This window comes from Elephas maximus, chromosome 10 (assembly GCF_024166365.1).
Source record: "Elephas maximus indicus isolate mEleMax1 chromosome 10, mEleMax1 primary haplotype, whole genome shotgun sequence".
NCBI classification, from domain to species: Eukaryota; Metazoa; Chordata; class Mammalia; order Proboscidea; family Elephantidae; genus Elephas; species Elephas maximus.
This window is the reverse complement of record NC_064828.1, coordinates 83,832,355-83,853,492: the sequence shown is the minus strand read 5'-3', so window position 1 is coordinate 83,853,492 and position 21,138 is coordinate 83,832,355. Positions and strand designations below refer to the sequence as shown.

At 36.9% G+C, this 21,138-nt stretch overlaps 1 protein-coding gene across 5 annotated transcripts in view; it reads right to left on the bottom strand.

Moving 5' to 3' along the window:
* Positions 1-747: 747 nt before the first annotated feature.
* PCNX1 (pecanex 1) overlaps positions 748-21,138 on the bottom strand; it is a 184,340-nt gene continuing 163,949 nt past the window's right edge. For all 5 annotated transcript variants that reach the window (XM_049897946.1, XM_049897948.1, XM_049897947.1 and 2 more), the window contains 8 exons: positions 18,577-18,677; positions 17,664-17,814; positions 10,684-10,914; positions 9,487-9,761; positions 7,634-7,839; positions 6,136-6,578; positions 5,557-5,697; positions 748-3,629 (listed from right to left, as the gene is read on the bottom strand). In XM_049897946.1, the coding sequence (XP_049753903.1) occupies positions 3,489-3,629; positions 5,557-5,697; positions 6,136-6,578; positions 7,634-7,839; positions 9,487-9,761; positions 10,684-10,914; positions 17,664-17,814; positions 18,577-18,677 (1,689 nt within the window). In that variant the 3' untranslated portion in view covers positions 748-3,488. The remainder of the gene's footprint in view (positions 3,630-5,556; positions 5,698-6,135; positions 6,579-7,633; positions 7,840-9,486; positions 9,762-10,683; positions 10,915-17,663; positions 17,815-18,576; positions 18,678-21,138) is intronic.

Here is a 21,138-nt window from a genome sequence, read left to right as displayed (position 1 = left end):
AGAAGAAAAATATTGTCTGACTACTTCTGTTGCAAATATTGGTAGAAGTATCTCAGATATACTTGAAATATTTTTAAAAATACTTCAAATTGAATAGATTTTTACCCTCCAGTAATGGAAACCAAAGAAGACAGAACACTGATTAAGTTTGTTCACTAATTTCCTGAAGGGTAATTAATTTCCTCTTATCTTAAAAAAAAAAAAAAAAGCAGCCCCATCACCTACTCTCCCAGGTCCTTAAATACCGTTATTTTATATTAATCCAGATTGCCAGAAAAATTAAAGTTCTTCCGCAAAAAGTCAACAAAAAAGTTTATCAAGTATTGAAAATGGTGTAAAAAGAAGGCTCACAACCAAGTTATAAACTAGAAGATTAACTAAAAAGCTTACTGTTATAATTTGGAGTTAAAAAAATTTTTTGCCACTAAGTGAGAGAAAAAAAGCTAACAACTTATAACTCATTCCAGGATTGCCCATTTCTCAAAAGGGGGAAAAAAAACCCCAAAATTAAACAAGAACAAAAAAGAAAGGAATCAATGTTTAAACCCTATTGAAAGAAAATAAATACAAAGCTGGTGTTTCAATTACATGGTTTTACTTTCAAATTATGGAACTCTAAAGGTTTTGGCAATTATAAACTAAACTGAAAACTTTGAAATGCAAAACATACAAGATACTAATGTATGTTGGAGTCTTGCGCAATTACGAAAAAGATTAGGTAAGGAATCTAAACAAATAGCTCATTAATCTCAAAAAAAAAAAAAGAGACATGTATGGTCAATTTAATGAAAATATGTGTATTTTTAAGTGGAATAATTTAGGTAAATTATTCTTAAGACATGAATCTTCTAATCATCACTGTTTCCTCTGATGCCATTATTAGAACCGTATTATGATTTTTAAGACTATCAGTTTTAGACTTAAAAAATAAAAGCAGGTCTTCTCTTAGGGTTCCTAATTCATAAATTCACTAGTTGAAGGACTAGATGGTAACAAAATTCAACTCATTTGAGAAAAATGTCTAGTAATTGTTCCTCAAGATCAAGAACCAATATATGTTGATATAAAATCTAGTCTCGCAAAATCTGAGGTCTGACTTCTCGTGTGTGATGAGTTTAACTTTTTGTTTTTGAGCTAAGAATGAAAATAATTCTAGCCCTTCTGACTGAATCACCTGAAGTTCAGGTATGTTTTCTGTGTGTTAAAATAAATTATCTTCCATCTAAGACTGAGTATGTTCTCCTCATCTACACTCTAGGCGATGACCACAAATGGATCGTATTCACTTCACAAAGGAAACGAGCGGCAGGAAGCAGAGTGCCTTGGAAAAGATTTTAAAAAATTTATATATATGTATATATAATTCTATCTGATATATATACATTCACACACATATAAATACATGTGTAAATACATATATGTCTATCTATACATACAAAATATTCAGTTTCAGGGGAAAAAGACATTAAACTTCAATGGCATACTGTAGATTTGCCAATATGAGACCAACAGAGATTTAATATAATGACAGTATCAGGAAAACACATTTTAAAATGGTCACCTTAGAAAGGCTGTGCAAAGGTTCAGTCGATCACTGACAAATGTGCAGCTTTTGAAGAGTCAAATTTACTATAAACGTGAAGTCTATGGAAAAATTAACATTAGGCACATTGGGTACTGAGCCACCATAAAACTTTAAAATTGGAAAAAAGGAAAATTAATAGGCTTTGGAGTAGAAATGCAGTTAGATACTGTATAGCAGCTATTTCCTTCCTTATGTTTTCATTCCTCTAGCGTAATGTTATGTTATGCTCCGAGACTGACTTCAGCACCTCCTGTCACCTCCTCAAAAATTACTTTAAACCTGTGCTGTCCAATATAGTCACCAGCCACATGTGGCTACTGAGTACTTAAAATATGGTTGGTGCCACATGCTGAAATAGTAGTATTTTGGATGTATTCAGTTAAATAAAATATATTATCAAAGATAATTTGCTCCTTTTTTCTTTTCATTCATGGGGGATAGAAAGATGGCTGCTCCTAAATGCTCAGAAGAAATGTATAACCTTCTTTTGAATTTCACACCAAAAGGAAAAATTTTCTTAAGGATTTCAAAAAAATGTTAAAGTTGCAAATTCAATCTAAGTTGCCGTTCTCAACTAACTCAATTGTAAATCTGAGTTATATTATTTCCCTGAATACATATTTTAAAAACCAATAAAATTTAAGTTATGAGACAACACATGAATTAAGTCAATTTCACAGTTATAAATATTTGCAATTACAGCTTCACACTATAAATTACAGGAAACAAAATTCAAGTAATAGAAAAAGAGAGGGGGAAAATAAAAGGTGAAGTTATTAAAGCGAGATACAGCAGTAAGAATTGCACCATTTGGATAATTTTGTTTGAAAAAAGTTTTCACTTGATTATCTGAACTGCATGTGACTAATTTCAAGAGCTAAGAACTCTTACACTGAAAGGCAATTCTTTTCTTTAAATTCATCTCCTCCTTCTTTGAAAAGCAAAAGTATTTTCTTTGACCCCAACAGAGCCTTGCTCCCCAAGTGGAGAGAAGCAGAGCCCCTCGGGCACACCACACTGTGTCAGACCGGAACTGAAATGTGGACACGGGAACTGGCAGTGGTGATCACGTGATCGATTCATTGACCACACACTGGTTCTGGGAAAGGGCAGCAATGAAGCCATGTATATCTTGAGATTTATTATTCATTTTAAAGAAAACATCCAATGGACTGGCATGAAGTACAGACTACAAACAGAAGAATGGGCAGCACAGGTCCTGCTACCTATCTTTACAAGGAAAGGGAAGGGGTTATCCCAAAGGCAATTTAAATAATGGTCTTTTATTTTTATATATAAATAAATGTTCTGAGCAATCTCAGACTTTAGTGCATTGCTGTAAAAAATTAGTGCAGTTTTTTTCATTAAAGATTTTAACGCTCAAGGAATAAGATAAATCTATGTCTGTTCATAGTCTCTTTCACTGTACATTTGACTTTTATACTGCTATATTTGAAACTGAAGGTTTGTACACTGGTCTGTTTTTAAAAATTAAGGTAAATGGATTTCATGTTCTATGACAAAACATGGCAATTATTTTTGGCAAGAAATTAGAAAAATATGAGCTCAAAGTTTAGAAACAAAGAGTCTGTTGATTTAAAGCATAGGCAATGCATAGGAAAAACTTTTCTTACGGATGTATTTTAACAGAACTTTATCCTTCATGCAAAATGTTTTCTCGGTAGCTAACTTAAAAAAATATTTCAGCTTTATTTAGGGATGGAGACAGTGACAGAAGTCAGGGTGAAGGGTGAAGGAGAGGTGCTTGACCAAGCGCACCCTATTTTCAAGTCTCTCTCACACAGGATCAGAGTGATACCTGCAGGCATCTTCCGCGCTCGCCTCTCTTTTTCCAATGTCTTGAAATTGGGAGGGAAAAGAAATGTCGTTGTAAAACACTGGCTCACACTTCAGCTCCAAGTTCTAGTACCCCAGTTTCAATTACAGTCACATATTTATCATCAATCTGGACCAGAAGTACTGTCTTGTCGATGTGGGATCTAGTACCTGGATCTCTGCTGCAAGGCACCCATCGGTGAATCACCTAATGATTTAGAATAAAACAAGAAGTTAGTGGCAGAGGCCTTTAATATAGTCACGAACTCTTATACCTCACTTAGGATTAGTGGCAGCCACAAGATGCATGGTGGGAAGGTGGATCATTTTCAATTCAGAGTATCTTTAGGTCAAATTCACCAAAAGTATAAGCATAAACTAAATTCTGCTGAAAATTTTATAGAAAACCTGGATGAACAGGACAAGGAGCTGGTGGGAGAGGGGTTGCCGACTTACTCTCCCCTAAAGTCAAAACAGATTTATACTGTACCAGTAGAGCATACAAATCCTGCAGGTATAAAATTGGGCATTCATTATAATGGTCATCTGTCTTCAGAATATATTCTTCATTATTATAAAACTGTAATACTAAAATATATAAAATAATTATTTATACTTTAGATATGGTTTTACATGCCTTGCAAAAGCCCTTCTTTTGCAAGCCTTTACATGTTAGAAAAGTACATACTGAAAGTGAACATGAAAAAAACTCCTCATAGGCATCTGTAGGTAATGTTTCTCCTGTATATATACCAAAGATTCTTTATTTAGATAATGGGAGAGAAGATAAAGGTGGGGCGGGGAAGGAAAATTTTGCTTACATTTATTCTACAAGGGTTTCTCTAAGAAAAAAAGAATTTGCTCGGTGCACTTAATAAGAAGTAATCTTCCCTGGTTACTTCCACGTGATTTCTGTAGGCTCTTCTCTCTTGGATTCTCATGCCATATTAATACTAACTTGGGAGCATATATTTGGATGCCTGGCATTTCTAAAAGGTTTAGGGCAGGCTGTCCAATAGAGTTCTCTGAGATGACAGTAATGTCCTGTTCTGTCCAATATGGTAGCTACATGCGGCTAGTGGGTCTAAGGAACTGGTTTGAAATTTTAATCATCCCATGTGGCTAGTGGTTACCATACTTGACAGCCCAGGTTTAGGTACTCAAATCCAGTTGCCTCTAATTCCTAGAATTTATTAAAATCCAATCATTTATGTGTGCTAGCTCAATGCCATATTTATTTTTAGCTCAATGCCATAAGGTGCTTGACAATTTTTACGTTTTTTTCCTGTAAGATAGAGTACTTGAGAACTTACGGGAACAATCATTCTCTCTTCCATGGGGGCTGAGGAAAAAAAGGGTGAAAACCAAGGACTCCCATCAAATTTTGGTTTCAATAAAAGAAACAGTGATTTGTTAAGAATGGCTCTTCCTTTAACAAAGGGAGTCAAATGGGCATAATCATCTGTTACATGGAGAGCTAATATGCATCATGATAAAAAAAATTAAATATCAATTAAAGAGGATAAGTATTTACAACAATGATGAATCTTTAAGACATAAATAAAAGACACTGGTACTTAGCTTAGTAATAATAAAACTAAGGCTACTGCTATGTAATTAAAAAAAAATTATATATATATATATACACACACACACTTAAATAGGAAGGCCAAGATCGAACCTGATAAACTGATTTGAGAATTAAACCTAAGTATATAGAAATTCAGGCAACACTGGTGGCGTAGTGGTTAAGTGCTATGGCTGCTAACCAAGAGGTCGGCAGTTCAAATCTGCCAGGCGCTCCTTGGAAACCCTATGGGGCAGTTGTACTCTGTCCGATAGGGTCGCTATGAGTCGGAATTGACTTCACAGCAGTGGGTTTGGTTTTTGGGTTTTTTATAAATTCAAGGAGAATTCAACTTATATATATTTAAGGTTTAATTCTCAAATAGTTTCATCAACTTTAATCTTTGCCTTCCCTTTTGAAAAAAATCTTTACTTACATAGTTATAGCTTTAGCTTTACTGGCGGCACAAGAGAAAAACATACATAAACTACCTAAAATCACACATACAAGTGAGCCACACTTCACAAAAAAGTCAGACCACCAGGCAACTGGCTTCCTAAGAACTTACATGGCCTTCCATGCCTTCCTGAGGATTCCAGTCTTTCCAACTGTTTCTCCCAGCTTTTAACCGAATTCCTTCGTCTGGCCACTGCAGCTCTTTCCTTTTTGACAGGTTGATCCCATCCAGAATTTGACTGGGATCCACAATCTATACAGTAAATAAATATGGGTAATTTCCAATTCATTTTTTCTTAATGATAAAAAATTACATAATTCTGAACAAAATTTCTTTGTGATTACTTCATAGGACTCCGTGTCTCAAGTTTTCTACTGGCTGTAAGGGAATAAAAAACTATCTAAAGAGCCACCTCCCAAATTCCTTTTAGTCTACTGGTAGACCTTATTGCCATAGCCACAATAGCTGGATGGTGACAACAGCTAAATAGGGAACAAACAGCACTTCTGTAAAACCTGCTTGGTTTCAGGTTTTAAACTGGCAGAATTTTTTTAACATTCTGAAGTGTTCTAGCCTTTAGACTAAGAAATATAAGTTGCGTCTTCACAAGAGCCCTTCATTCAACAAATCAAAGAAATGAAAACAAATGAGTAATCAAAACAGCACAGGAAGACTTCTGGGCTTACTCACTTGGACTCTGTAAACCACTTCCCCCTTTTTGGCGTGTGAATTATTGGCAGGACTTAAGCTGTTGCCCGGCTGTGCATCAGTGGCACTACTCTGACCTCCGTCTGTCCCAAGAAAGCCCACAAGAGTGTGATGTTTGCAGGCTGGGATGCTTTGGCTGGAACTACTGGAAGAAGGCAGGCCATGCTGCACACAGGTCAGGCCACTCTGGCTGTAGGGTTCCATCTGGTTCACCATAGAGAGGCGGGACTGGATGGACGAAGGTAAGTTGCGAAGCGATATCTGACTGGTGGAAGAGCGCCGACAAGGCACAAATCCTGTAGTGGACATCCGGAGAGATGAATGCCGGCTGCTATAGCAGTAAGAGGACTGGCTGGCTACTGAGGCCCGCGCAGGGGACTGTCTGATCAGGCTTGACTGTACAGAGTGAGAGCTGTGGCTAGTGCCTGAAGAAGGAGAGACAACAGCACACACTCAGAGTGGGATGGTCCCAATACAATTCTAAGACTTTCTCTCTTAAGCAGCTTCTTGCTGAATTTACAGAAGTTAGCATTTATACCTAAAACATTTTCTTTTGGTATTCTTATACATTTCTATAATTGAATTATTTAATTAGATATATGATTCATTTAGAATAACTACATTAAGTTTCAAGTAACCTTATTTATTTTTAATAATGCTTTATTGTGTTTTCAGAGAAGTTTATGCAAGTTCTGTTTCCATTTAACAATTACTGCACTTATTCAGATACATTGTTACATTTTTCACAATGTTTTAACATTCTCATTAATTCTCTTCTGAATGTTTCATTTCCAGTAATCTGGTTTTCCTATCCCCTTACCCTTTCATCTTTGCTTTAATTGTTGACCATATGGTTATACCTAAAACTTTTAAAAGCTGTCAAAAAGTAATAAATATCTGAGATTTGTTTCCTTGTGTGGATTTTATAATTTTTATTTGTTGAAGCTTTTTAAAATTCAAATTCTGGGGCATAAGAAAATACTAATAATTTACAGCAAACATCAGAATTTAAGTTTGGAATAAATCCTAAATTATCTTTCACAGGAATATGAAAAAAAATGAAAAAAATCCCTCTTTAATAAATCAGAAATGAAACATCTCACAGGAATGAGTCAGCCAGGAACAGTCATTAAAAAGCCTACTATGTGGTAAGCTTTGTACCATTATTTCTCAAAGTACAGTATTACTGCCCTTTCAGTCTATTTCAATGACAGCAGCACTGCTGAGAGAGACAATGAATACTACACCATGATTTTCATAAACATTAAGGAACTCCTACCAAATGTGAATTATCCGTAATACTGAGTAGCAGGTTCTTCTGCATATTTTTCAAGTGGCTTGACATGATTCTTCAGGCTTATCTTCAGGGTAATTAGGAATAAGTAATTAGTGTAAAAGAGTTACTAGAAAATAACCATTAGGTATACTGGAAACATAGCTAAGAGGCTAACATTAATCATATAATTTTGCTCCATATTACCTAGTGCTGGAGGACAGGATGTGACAGGCGGATGGAGTCCTGCTCCTGTTCCTTGCCCTGGGTTTCCAGTACTTCCTTGGGACACGTTGCTATGGGGATCATTGGCAGTTGTTGTGTTGTTACTGGTGCAGGAAGTTCCACCTCCGGTATCGGAATCTTCAATATTGCCACCACTGTTACATCCAGCTCCACAACCTTTCCTTAACCTAGGAACAAACACCAGAACAGAGAGCACGAGTCTCAAGGTCACTTAAACATAGGTACTTTATCCTTTTTCCAGTTACTCTGAATTGTTAATGCTACTAATATTCACCCATGAAAATCTTTACGGTATAATCAATATTAAGAACAAAAAAGTCTGTTATGTTTTCAAAGAATGGCCTAAGAACTATAGCCCTCTAAAACCAAAAAGCAAACCCACTGCCGTCGAATTGACTCCAACTCATAGCGACCCTATATATCCCCCTTCATATTCGCTGTGTCACTTCTACCCGATCTATTTCACTCTGTACACTTGAACATCTTTCTTACACCATAATGAAGAACTGCACAGAACACAGTTGTATCATTAAAGTCACAGCTGAAAGTGGCATTTCTGCCCATGTCTGTTCAAAGACTCTGAAATACACAACTGAAAACCTAATTTACTTATGGTGTTGCTGTACCACACTAAACACCAAAAGTGATGCTATAATCACTTTTCCTCTTTATTTTTTAATCTCTGTGTAGGATGGCCAACTGTCCCAGTTTGCTCATGACTGTCCCAGTTTCCCACTGTCCCAGTTTAGCACTGAAAGTCCCACGTCCCAGAAAACCCCTCAGTCAACAAACCCCTGGTTTGTCCTGGGCAAGCCAGGACAGTTGGGCATCCTATTTCTATGCCATTTCTTAGAAGGCAAAAACTTAATCTCCTCAAGGTAATTCCAGCATAACAGACATTTTTTTGAAAAGAAAATTCTCTGAATACAACCCTGGTTTACGTTCTTCCGTTTGACGGCACTTGGTGTTAAAATGGTAGAACTTCACTAAGTGTTGGGTATTCCCAAAAGAATTTAAACACACCGATGTAAGAGAATTCACTGTTCTAATCACCAGATTCTGTTTTTCTTAAGGTCTCATAATTCTAACAATATTCTGATTTCCTCTCTTGGTTTCTATTTTAAGAATCTGAAGAACTCTCAGGAAACAGAAACAACTTTCTGTGATTCGTCTTCACCATCCACCACACTTTGATGTTCCTACACCATATATCATAATTTACTAGACAAAAAGCAGAGAAAAAATTCACGTGGATATGTAAAGACACGATATATTTGTGACCGGGGTGAAGAATGAACTGTTAAAAAGGCGGTTGTATCTCTGCACGGCACAGCCAGGAGTTTCCGCATGTATGGGGTGCTCCCCCAACTGCTAGAACACACCGATAAAACAGAAGAAAATAATAATCAACCTCCACAAGTTTATGTTTTTCTCCTAGTTTGTTCTGTTTGCTGGCCCATTTACTCGGGCCAAAAAGAGTGAACTACTCTGATCAATAGTAAGTACAAGCTATGGTGTTATTTTGTAACCTAGGAATCACAAGAGAGTCAAGAAAAATTAAACAAGTAAACAAACAGGAACTTTTCAAGATTCTACCAAATGCCAGAGCAGTGGTTCCTAAACAGAGCTGTGCATTAGATTTATTTAATAAGATTTTGAAGATAAAAATGCTCAGGTTCTATTTCCTGAAATGCAGACATGATAGGTTTAGATTGTGCCATGGCACCTGTATTTTCCCTATGAGCTAATGCACACTACCTAGGTTAAGAGGGTCAAGATATAACACCCCTGAAAAATGCCACCCCATGGCTCACCTGTGCCAGGTGGATACTATGAAGTTTCTGATATTTCCCAAGCTGATAGGTCCCCCAAGAATTTCCTTAAGCTGTTCATGGCTGTCAGAGTAAGAAGTTGTCAGGGGTGAGACAAAGATTGGGTAGCCAATAGGTTGATCACAAGATGAGTTTATCATGTTTCTCAGAGCTTGCTTTGCATTTTGGATGCTACCTCTCTCTGGGTTACGGTTACGAAGAAAAACAAGCTCCTGCTGTTGGCCTGCCCAAAGACCTCGGACACATTCCTTGTTCACCTGAAGACAAGAATACACGGGAATGAATTTAAAGGGTTAAGAATCAAATTCACATAAACAGAAGAGCAGAAATGGAAGAGATAAAAATTCATTATGATAACCAACTGTAAAAAGTAGGAGACAAATATAAGGAGATCACATTTGAATAGAAGCTACCCAATTTCCTTTGTCACTCTCAGGCTAGTAGATAATAAGCACCCATAGGGCTCCTTCCCTTGCTCTCTCTTGTGAAAATATCAAGTAAAATGTTGGGGTCCGTTTAGCTTTTCAAATTGAAGCACTAAATGTGTAAATGAGCTAATTGATATTTTTTATAGGAATGAGGGTAGCAAATATTTAGACTTGAAATGAGGTTTCTGACATTTATTGGTTGATTAAATGACACAGATAAAAAGTAAACTATTACAGACTCAAAAAAAAAAAGTTCCAAATCAGCCTCATAAAATCTGAGATGTGTGGGAATACAAAAACAAACAAACAGGGGAAAGTTAAGAATGAAGCATTCACAGTTAGCTGCTGATCACTGTCAAGTACAGGATATGGTGTTATTTTGCAACCTAGGTTGGTTTTTTTTAGGAATCATATCACATTAGCAATACAGTGCTGACATTTTAAGAAGAGATGCTACCCAGATCTCATGTATAATAGATACCACATTGCCATGAACTGGATAAAAGACTGCCAAAATTGAAATAAGCAAAATTTCTAAAGCTTTAAGGCACATGAGAAAAGTTCAAAGGACAGAATAAATCACTGAAAAAATGAGTCAAAATAAGTCAAAATTATTATAAACAATAAACACGAATGTAGTATGGTCATTATTTCTTTTCATTATAAAAAATCTTTTTTAGTCACTATCTAAAAGTTTGGATCAAGTTATTTAAGCTCCATTTTTTCAGACACGAAGACCTCAGAAACGTACTTTAATGACCCTGAAGCTAAGGTGGCGCCTGTTGAGCATGATAATTTTGTATTCATTGGTGCCGTCGTCCATGACGTGCCGCAACGCGAGCAAGGAGGGGGAGCTGGCAAGGACAGCACTCCGCCACGCGGGGTCCCCTTCATGGGCTATCACGAGGTTTTTTTCATGAGAGACGATGGCTTCATAGAGGACACTAGGGTCATCGTATTCATCTGGGGAAGTAAAATGATCCTAAACACAGAAATTAAAAAAAATACTGTTTTTAGGAAGAAGAGAATGATTTCCAGGATGACTAAAAACTTTTATAGTTACTAAATGAAAATTCTTATTTCACATGAGTACATGTTAACATTATTCGAGATAAATGACGGATTCTTAACCATAACCAAGTTAGGAATTAGCTCATCACTGTTACGACCACTTCTGTACGTTGCTCAGTCCAACTCTCTCCTCTAAGGTTTAGATAAATAGACACCATTTTTACTTTTTACACATTTTCTTTGTTTTTCTTATTCAAGTTGGTTTTTTCTATCTTCATTCATGTATTTATAAACATTTTCTTTTAAAGGATTATTTTGCTGTTATCAGTTTACATAAAAGGTCTCTAAATTGTGTTCCTTTTTAACTAGATGCTTCGCATAAAGCTTCATCTGTAGAATGACTCTAATTTACCATTTTATCCGGCCTCTCGTCTTTAAGGGTATGCCTCAAAGCTATGAGTTTTCAGGAGAGATTAAGGCCTAGTCCTAAAGGAGGGGTCGCTGGTGGTGCAAATAGTTAACATGCTTGCTGCTAATGGAAAGGTTGATGGTTTGAGTTCACTCAGAGTTGCCTTGGAAGAAGGACCTGGTGATCTACCTCTGCAAAATCAGCCATTAAAAACCCTACAGAGCAGGTTCTCATGGGGTTGCCATGAGTTGAAGTGACTCAACTCGACAACTGGTAATCCCAAAAAAGCTAGTAAGGTCTTCCCTGAAAAATCTCTTGGTCTTAATAACTACTCCTTTATTTGATTAACATTTATTCAATATTTTCCATAGGCAGAAGTCTGTAGCAGGTAGTATGAATGAAACAAAGAAGTATATGAAATATACTCCCTTTAAACCAAAAAACCAAACCTGTTGCCATCAAGCTGATTCCGATTCATAGCGACCCTATAGTATAGAGTAGAATTGCCCTGTAGAGTTTCCAAGGAGGGTCTGGTTCATTCAAACTGCCGACCTTTTGTTCAGCAGCAGTAGCTCTTAACCACTATACCACCATGATTTCCACATTCCCTTTAGGAACTTACAAATTAATACGTGACACAGGACACATACTCAAATAATCATAACACCAATTTGCATTTTTTAAATGGCCTGAGTGTTCAGGAAATGCAAACATTATACTGGCTACCTTTGTATTTACAGCTGGGAGGTAGTAAATTTTCACACCCAGGTAAAGTAACTCATTTGTACTCAAAGCCAACTGACTAGTGTGTGTGCTTGCTGAAGGGGAGGGGAAGGAGAGGAGGGAGATAGCCTCAGAGTCTGGGGGCTGGGCTATATGAGAATGCAAAATAAATGAGTTCTCCAATACGCTCCAATACAAAGAAAATCTGGCTCTTAACAAGAACCTAGCACGAAGGTTGGGCAGGTAATACCCACATTTCACACGTATCAAAATAAAGCTCAAAGAGACTCAGCTGCTTCCTAGGTTTAGTAGTAAATGGTAATGCCAGGGCTTGAACTTAGATTTTTATTGAGTATTTTTGCATTCCATTAGAAAAAATTATATGATTATAAAAGTTAACTAAAAGAACTGTCGAGTTCAGGTGATGTGATTAGGGAAGGCTACACAATGGAGGTGGTCTTGCGCCAAGCCTTAAAGAAGGAATACAATGTCAGTGGAGGGAGATGGGCAGTGTGAGTGAAAAGGAATGGACTCCAAGCAGGGAAACCTATAGGGTAAGAGCACAAAAGGTCAGTGAAGAGATAACGACAATTATAGCATAAAGTCTCTTTGTGGGAACTAGGTACCTATTCCACTGCCAGGCATTGTGCTGGGGACTGCAAATACAGTAGTGAACGAGGTGGATACAAACACTGCGCTCACATGCCTTACAGCCTAGTGGGAAAACAGTGAGAAAATTAGATAACTGGCTTTTTGAGCAGAGTGGAGTACCTCACTGGTGTCCCCTCCAGATTTCTTTTTCTAGGCTGGTGCACTCATCTCTCTTCTGCTTTTGAGTGTTAGCTTGAAACAGCTCACAGCTGTTCTCCTAAGAACTGCCTTCAGCTGATGGGAGCTGCCTGGACAGGAAATGCTGGGGAATTGGTGTTACTCAGGTTGCAGGCACCCTCTGAAATCGGGCTGAGGCTAGAATCCAGCTGAAACACATCTTTGCTTAGCTTCTTCCCCTGTTCTATCCTTCTCCCATCACTTCCTTACAGAATTTTCTTGAGAGAACTCTCTGGATAAATCTCTTGAAAGAATCTTGGCCTCTAGCTCTGCTTCTAGGGAAGCCGATCTAAGGTAACATTCATAACAAAATGCTGGTAGATGACTCTTGACTTTTGTACATTGTACACCAACTCTCCTTTCTTTTAAATGCTGACTTCATATTTTTCTATACCAGCAGATGTCTACATGTCATATGGTATGCTTTCTACTAGCAAATAGTTCCATTTGGAAAGGAATACCATTTTTGTATAGCAGTACTGGTGCAATTATTTGAATGAAAAATAAAAGTCTAGACAGGCAATAATCACCTAAAATGGACACAAAGATGGAAATCGTTAGGCATAGCAAAAGGGGAGATTTTAATTTTGTTCAAGTTTCTTTTCACTGGACATAAGATGGTTGAATGAGTATGTAAAATTCTGTGTACATCAGTGCAGCACTATTTTCATGACAAAACATTTTAAATAAGCAGAACGTCCATGAACAAGGAAATGGCTGAATAAACTGTGGTAAAAATTATGGAATCTGGAATACTATAGAGCCATTAAAATATATGAGGTACCTCTGTATGTACTGACTTGGAAACATGCCTGTGTTATACTAAATGGAAAAAAAAAGGGATGCATTACAGATCAATTTGTATCACACAATTAAAATTTTTAAAAGGAAAATATATACATAGATGGAAATGTCTGTAGGAACTTGGGGGAGGAATGAGAAAATATATTCATCAAATTATTGGCAGCGATTGCTGCTTGGGGGTAGAGTAGGACGGCATGTGGTGATGGAAAGATGTTTACTTTTGGGTGGTTTATCTTTTTAATGTTCTTCAGTATTTTCAAATAAACAAAAAGAAATAATGACCCAGTTCTTCTGGGAAAAGTTTTGGGAAGCATTTTAGAAACATACTTTAGAAGCTACAAGCAGATGCCTTTGATGACTGGTCTATTCCACCTCTAACAACCATGAGATTTCTCAGAGACTAGTAAGAAAGGAAAAACAAGTGAGGAGGAAACATGTTTTACAAAATGATTAAAAAGAGGACAAGAAAGAGGGCACAGAAAGAAGGCAACTGGCTTATTTCCTCTGAGTTTTGGTTAATCTTCATCTACAAAATGGGATTTAAATAACTCTCTAGGTTAGTGTGATACAATGAGATACCAAAGCACTTTATAGAATTGTTAGTTTGAATTTCCAAAATGTAAGCACAAAAAATACTTTACATTGATATACTTTAGATATCAAATCTAAAGAAACTTTTGTAAAAAATTTATATAGAATGCTTCCAGGTAAACCCATATCAGATTTAGGTTATACAGCTATAAGGGGGAGAGAGAGAGAAAAGAAAAAAGGAAAGGAAAAAACAAAATCTAAAAATACACACGAAGTGCTAAAAACATACCATCAAAGATTATGTCTGAAAGGCAAAAGGGTCATAGAAATTTTATATTTTTAGCTCTCTCAGACTCAGAACAGAAATCCTTTTTTTTAAAGTTTGAGGTATAATTTACATACAAGAAAATGCACCCATTTAAAGTATACAGTTAGATGCATTTTGATGAACCTGCATGCCCATGTAATCACTGCCGTAATCTAAGTATAGAACATTTCCATCACTCCAAAAAATTCCTTCCTGCCCTTTGGCATTCCATCTCTACCCCTAACCCCAAGCGACCTCTGATCTACTTTCTGTCACTATAAATTAGTTCTGCCTGTTTTAAAATCTATATAAATAAAATCACACAGAGCGCACTCTTTTTTTATGTCTGGCTTCTCTTGCTCTGCAGCATGTTTGAGATTCATTCATGTTGTGGCATGTAACAACAGATGGTTTCTTTTAATTTCTGAGTAATATTCTATCATGTGGATATAGCACAATTTGTATGTTCATCTGATGGGCATTTGAATTGTTTCCAATTTGGGGCTATAATGAATAAAGTTACTCTGAACACTTGTGTATGGTCTTTGTGTAGACATATGCTTTCATTCTCTTGGGTAAACATCTAAGAGTAGAATTGCTGGGTCACACGGCAAATGCACGCATAAATTTTCTTTTTAATATTTAAGCCTATTGTTCACTTTATGGATTTTCATGAGTACATGATGAACTTTGGAGATGATCAGCACTGATCTGTCTGTCTTTTCCAGGTCCGAGAGCTCCTCACAGGTAGCCCAACGTCTGGCTCAAAGTGATGCTCAACATCAAACCAAACCAAACCCACTGCTGACCAGTCGATTCTGACTCATAGCAACTCTGGAGGACAGAGAACTGCCCCATAGGGTTTCCAAGGAGCAACTGGTGGATTCGAACAGCCCACCTTTTGGTTAGCAGCCTAACACTTAACCACCGTGCCACCAGGGCTCCAATAAATGTATGCTTGATACCCAAAAACCCATTGCTGCTGAGTCAATTCCGACTCATAGCGACACCATAGGACAGAGTAGAACTGCCCCACAGTTTCCAAGGAGTGCCTGGTGCATTGGAACTGCCAACCTTTTGGTTAGCAGCCACAGCACTTAACCACTATGCCACCAGGGTTTATGCTTGATATGTGAATGCTACTTGGTACTTTATAGGTCAATCTATATCATATATCAGAATTACAAGAGGGGCTTCTTCCAGTTGCATTTATGCCTGTCCTCACTCCCCAACCCCACTATTCCTAAGTTCCCAATTCCTCCTCATTCTCCCTGTCTCTCACTGTTGTTGTGAGTCTTGGCTAACGATAGGCGTATGCTGTAGCCAGAGTGTTGGGCCTGAAAACAAGGTAGAGAACTACTAGAATAGGCAATAGTGCCAAAACCAAATAAATGTGTAAAGGAAATGGCCCCGGCAGCAATAGGAAAAAGGACGTGTATGGAATGACTAGAGGCAGAGACTTAAGGTTGGAGGCTACCACCATAGGCTATGAACTCTGCCAGATGGAGACAAGATATCTGTCATAATGTTTAGAAGATGTCTGTCAGAAGCTGAACAGCCATATAAAAGAGAGCATGTCTCACACAGCAGATATATAATTGGTGCCTTTTAAAATATTCTGTAGTTTTAGAAACATTTTCACCTGAAATCATTATCTTTTTCTTTTAAATTCATTGAATTTTATCTCAAGACTCTAAAGCTAGTCTGAAAAAGACAATTCTATTTGATCCCAAATAAATATTTTCCCCATCACCCTCAAAAGCATTTTTCAGAGATTTTCAAAAAATATAACTTTCATTAGTAATGCTCTTAAAGTAACTCTTATGGGAATTCAACTAAATTTCAGTATTTTATGTTGTATTAAAATCACTTGAAAAGTAATTGAGACTTTATTTGGGGGAAAAACAGATTCAATCAGATTTGAGCACAAAAAAAACAAAAACCAAACCTGTTGCCGTCGAGTCGATTCCGACTCATAGTGACCCTACAGGACAGAGCAGAACCACCCTATAGAGTTTCCAAGGAGTGCCTGGTGGATTCGAACTGCTGACCTTTTGGTTAGCAGCCGCAGCTCTTAACCACTATGCTACCAGGGTTTCCCATTAGAGCACAGCAGATACATTTTAACGAGTCTTTTTATTATGTGGTCTCTATCATCAGACCTGATTAATTATTTTCAAGTAGAATGATCAGGGCAGCAAATGCCAGTATTTAATTTAGCAATCAAATTCTTGAAATGATCTAGGTCTTTGCAAGTACATTTCTAGGCCTCATTTTAACTTTATTACTCTACCAGGATTACTTAACTAAGGCTAAATCTATTCTAACGATTCTTTATTCTACATAACATGCTAAATGAAACTTAAGATTCCATAACAGCAGCCTATTTATAACACTCCTAAACTGTTACTACGCTGCATTTGGAGTTGGCTAGTATTCATGTAGGAAACCCTGGTGGCGTAGTGGTTAAGTGCTACAGCTGCTAACCAAGAGGTCGGCAGTTCAAATCCGCCAGGCGCTCCTTGGAAACTCTATGGGGCAGTTCTACTCTGTCCTCTAGGGTCGCTATGAATTGGAATCGACTCAATGGCATTGGGTTTGGTTTTCTTTTTTTGGAGCATTCATGCAGGAAAGATGCAAAAATTGCAATCACATGAAAATAAACCTGTGGCTGTCAAGTTGATGCTGACTCATAGTGACCCTACAGGACAGAGTAGAACTGCCCCATAGGGTTTCCAAGGCTGTAAATCTTTATAGAAGCAGACTACCACATTTTTCTCCCCTGGAGCAGTTGGTGGGTTTGAACCTCAGACCTTCAGTTAGCAGCCGAGTACTTAACCACTGCCAAAGACCTTTATCTCCAGCTTGCCATTGCTTAAATTTTTCTTCAAGTTATTCTTGCCCAGATCAGTCACCCTCTAATATTAACGTTCACATTCACTGTTAGAAACATAGGTTCAGGCATCTAAGATTTAATATCTTGCTATGAATCAGATTTTTCTTAATTTCAGATCAGAATTATTTCTCAAAAAGTTTCTAAGAAACATATAATTTGGAAGGTCAAGTGAAAAATGATCAGTAAAAACCAGTAATGATATTAGAAATCTCATCTTCTTACCTGATGAAGTTTAATGGACATACGGATTCCAGGGACTACTACTTTTCTTAGCAATTCCATGTCAGCAAAGATCCACTCATCTCGAATTGAAGAAATACGGAAATCTCCCTTAAATAGGGCATGCAATCCATAGAGGAATGACTCTAAATTACTGTTAAGATTGGAGATAAAGATTCACATATTTTGACAGTGAAAGGTCTTCCGCTATACTGATTCTTACATTTGGTTGTGGATCATGACCATCTGGGGGCGTTGTGAAAATAGAGATTCCAGGAACTAATGTCAGAACTCTTGAATCAGAATCACAGGAGATAGGGCCTGTTTGACCTGGGACCCGTGCTTATGAACACTGTAATACTGAGTCCATGAAAATAAACGAAAGATAATGAGCTTATACGTTAAAATAAAAAAGAAGGGTCTAATGGAAATCATGTAGGAATCACAGAGACTTAAAATATCAGTTATTTCTTATTTCCAATTCATATAAATGCATACTTCGAGAAATTCAGTTTGTACTTCGAGTCCCAAAATTCAATGTACAACTATTTTAAAATTATGAATGTTCTAGACAAAAGCTGTTTTTTAAATTTAAATTTTAAAAGTTGTACATTAAATTAGAAAAACAAATGTAAATGGGAGACCAATAATATTTGATGATATGATTATTTTTTTAACCATCTTAAATCCATTAAATTCTCATCAATATTTACCCACACATGTGTGAATTTTAAAAGCCAGCTCTGTTAATCAGCTAATAGAACTCAACTACATGCAGCAAAAAGATCTACACAAATATCAAATCTAAAGAAACTTGCAATACATTTGCATAGAATGTGTCCATGTAAAATTATGTCAGATTTAGGTTATATGGCTCCCCATATTGTCTTCATGAGAACAGAAATGCCTCTCATACCTAGACATATGGTGGGAGGCAGTGCCCAAAGCTCTCCGTCCCAGAACACAGAGTCCATAACAAAGAGTCACCAGGGATGAATCTTTGTCCACATCCACGGGCTTTAAAAAAAAAAAAAAAGGTACGTTAGTCATCAGAAAGGTAGTAAGTATTTAACAAATCAGAAGATACCTATTTAATAAATCAGTGAGAGGATAAAGAACTCAACCAGAGCATAGTTTCTCTCTCTTCAAATAAAAGTTCGAAAGAAAATAAAGTTAGCAACAAAAGGGTATAAAATAAGAGTTGTAATCTTTAAACAAAATCCAATACTTTATAATACTGGAACATAGTTTTAAAAAACCTGGCTGTATTATAAAGTATTAGGATCTTAGCTAAAGATCTCAAAGTACTTCCTGGTATACTAATTTCTGACATTGTGTTAGCCTTAAAATATACCACTCAATGAGTTGTGTCTGGCCATAACCTGGCAAGGAGGCTGTTAGCGACAGCTGTGTCATCCAATCTATAACTATCAAATTGATGTGTATACTGTTTCCATCTTTTTTTCTTTTAAAATAACTGCATGCCTTGACAATTAAAGGAAGATGGTAGATCACCTCTCCTTCCTGGCCCAGGAGAGCCTAATAATATTCACTGATATGTAAGTTAACATAATGTTTTACCTTGTTATAAATACTAGATAAAATCTTGGTATCTCAGTTACTAAGACATTCTTTAGGGCAGTGGTTCTCAAAGCATAGTCCCAGGACCACCACCATTAGAAGCTGGGAACTTGTTAGAAATGCAAACTCTTGGGCCACTCAGACCTTATACAGTCACAATTCTGGAGCTGGGTTCCGGCAATGACCCCTCAGGTGACTCTAACGTTAGCTAAAGTTAAACAATCACTGATACAGGTTAATAATGAGCTTAATTATTTTAATTTTGCAAGTGATATATATTTTCAGCTTTATAAATCATTTCACTTATAAACAAAAAAGGGGCAAATATATCAATTTAATATTGATTGGTCAATTTAATTAACATATTAGTCAATTCTGTTAATTTATTGTAATCATAAGAGGATTTTAAAATTTAACTTAATTTCATCTATAATAAATGTACGCCTACAAACAAAAAACTGTGTAAGAGATGCCTAATTGTTTATCAATTAGACTGTTTCCAAAGATATATTATCTCTTATAGTAAGTATACATCCTGGTTTAATCAAACTGACTCTCTGAAAGAATTCTGGCTCCACCTTACAAAATTGTAGATAAAGAGTAAGAAAGCACTTGTTTTAAGAAACAGGAAAGAAAAAAAGAGAGCAAGTATGTGAGTACAAATTTGAAGTTATATAAATGATAAAAGTACGCGTGACTTTTTCTTCATTCTCCCCTGGCCCTGACAATTTTCTATGATTAAAATGTTTGGCGTTTGTGATGAGGAAAAAAAAAATTACAATTTAGTTCAGGCTTCTGCTTCTCATCAAGATGGAGTAATAGAGCACCAAAGAACTGTACACAACACATGAACAATGGTTTGCAGACAATGGACATTTGGCGGGGCAGGATACTAATCTCTGAGAGATGTGAAACAAATGAGGTGAGCCTTATGATTGACCCAACTTGCTGACTAGAGTTACCAGGCTACAATGCAAGGAACAAAGGTGAAACCTAGAGGTCTCCAACTTGAGGAGACAGCTGGGAGTCTGAGAGGGTCAAGGCAAGTAGAGTTCAGAGGGCAAAGTACCAGAAAAAAAAAGCTACATAAAAAACTCCAGATATCTGCAGATGGTCCCTGTTGAGTCTTCATCCGAGTACTGATCAACACATGCAGCAACGACCCAAGGTTGGGAAAAGAACCACCAGAAAGAAGCAGAAAGTGGCAATGTAAAATCTTGTGCTTGGCTATACTACTCAGAAGTACCAGCCTCAGTAACGGGGAAAATTTAGCCCTAAACTTAATGCTGCTCTGGTCTTTCTTTCTAATTTGGCATTCCAGGTAGTTGTACTGCACTAGGAGTTGGAAATGACTCAATGGCAAAGGGTTTGGTTTGGTTTTGGTTTAGGACCACATTTATGAGTTGAGATTGACTTGACAGTAACAGAGTTTTTTTATTTTTCAGGACAGCGTTTAGAAAAAACATTATTTCAATGTCTTTAGAAGATATATATAGCTAGTATATGGAAAATTATTCCCTCCTAGCATACATAGCACTTACTGATGAAGATCAACAACTATAGCCTTTAGTATGGATTGCACGTCAACATAAAGAAAACAAAAATCCTTACAACTGACCAATAAGCAACATCTTGATAAATGGAGAAAAGAATGAAGTCGTCAAGGGTTTCATTTTACTTGGAGCCACAACAATGCCCATGGAAACAGCTGTCAAGAAACCAAAAGACGCACTGCATTGGGCAAATCTGCTGCAAAAGTCCTCTTTAAAAAGATGTTACTTTGAGGACTAAGGTGCACCTGACCCAAGCCATGATATTTTCAATCACCTCATATGCATGTGAAAGCTGGACAGTGAATAACGAAGGCTGAAGAATTGATGCCTTTGAATTATGGACT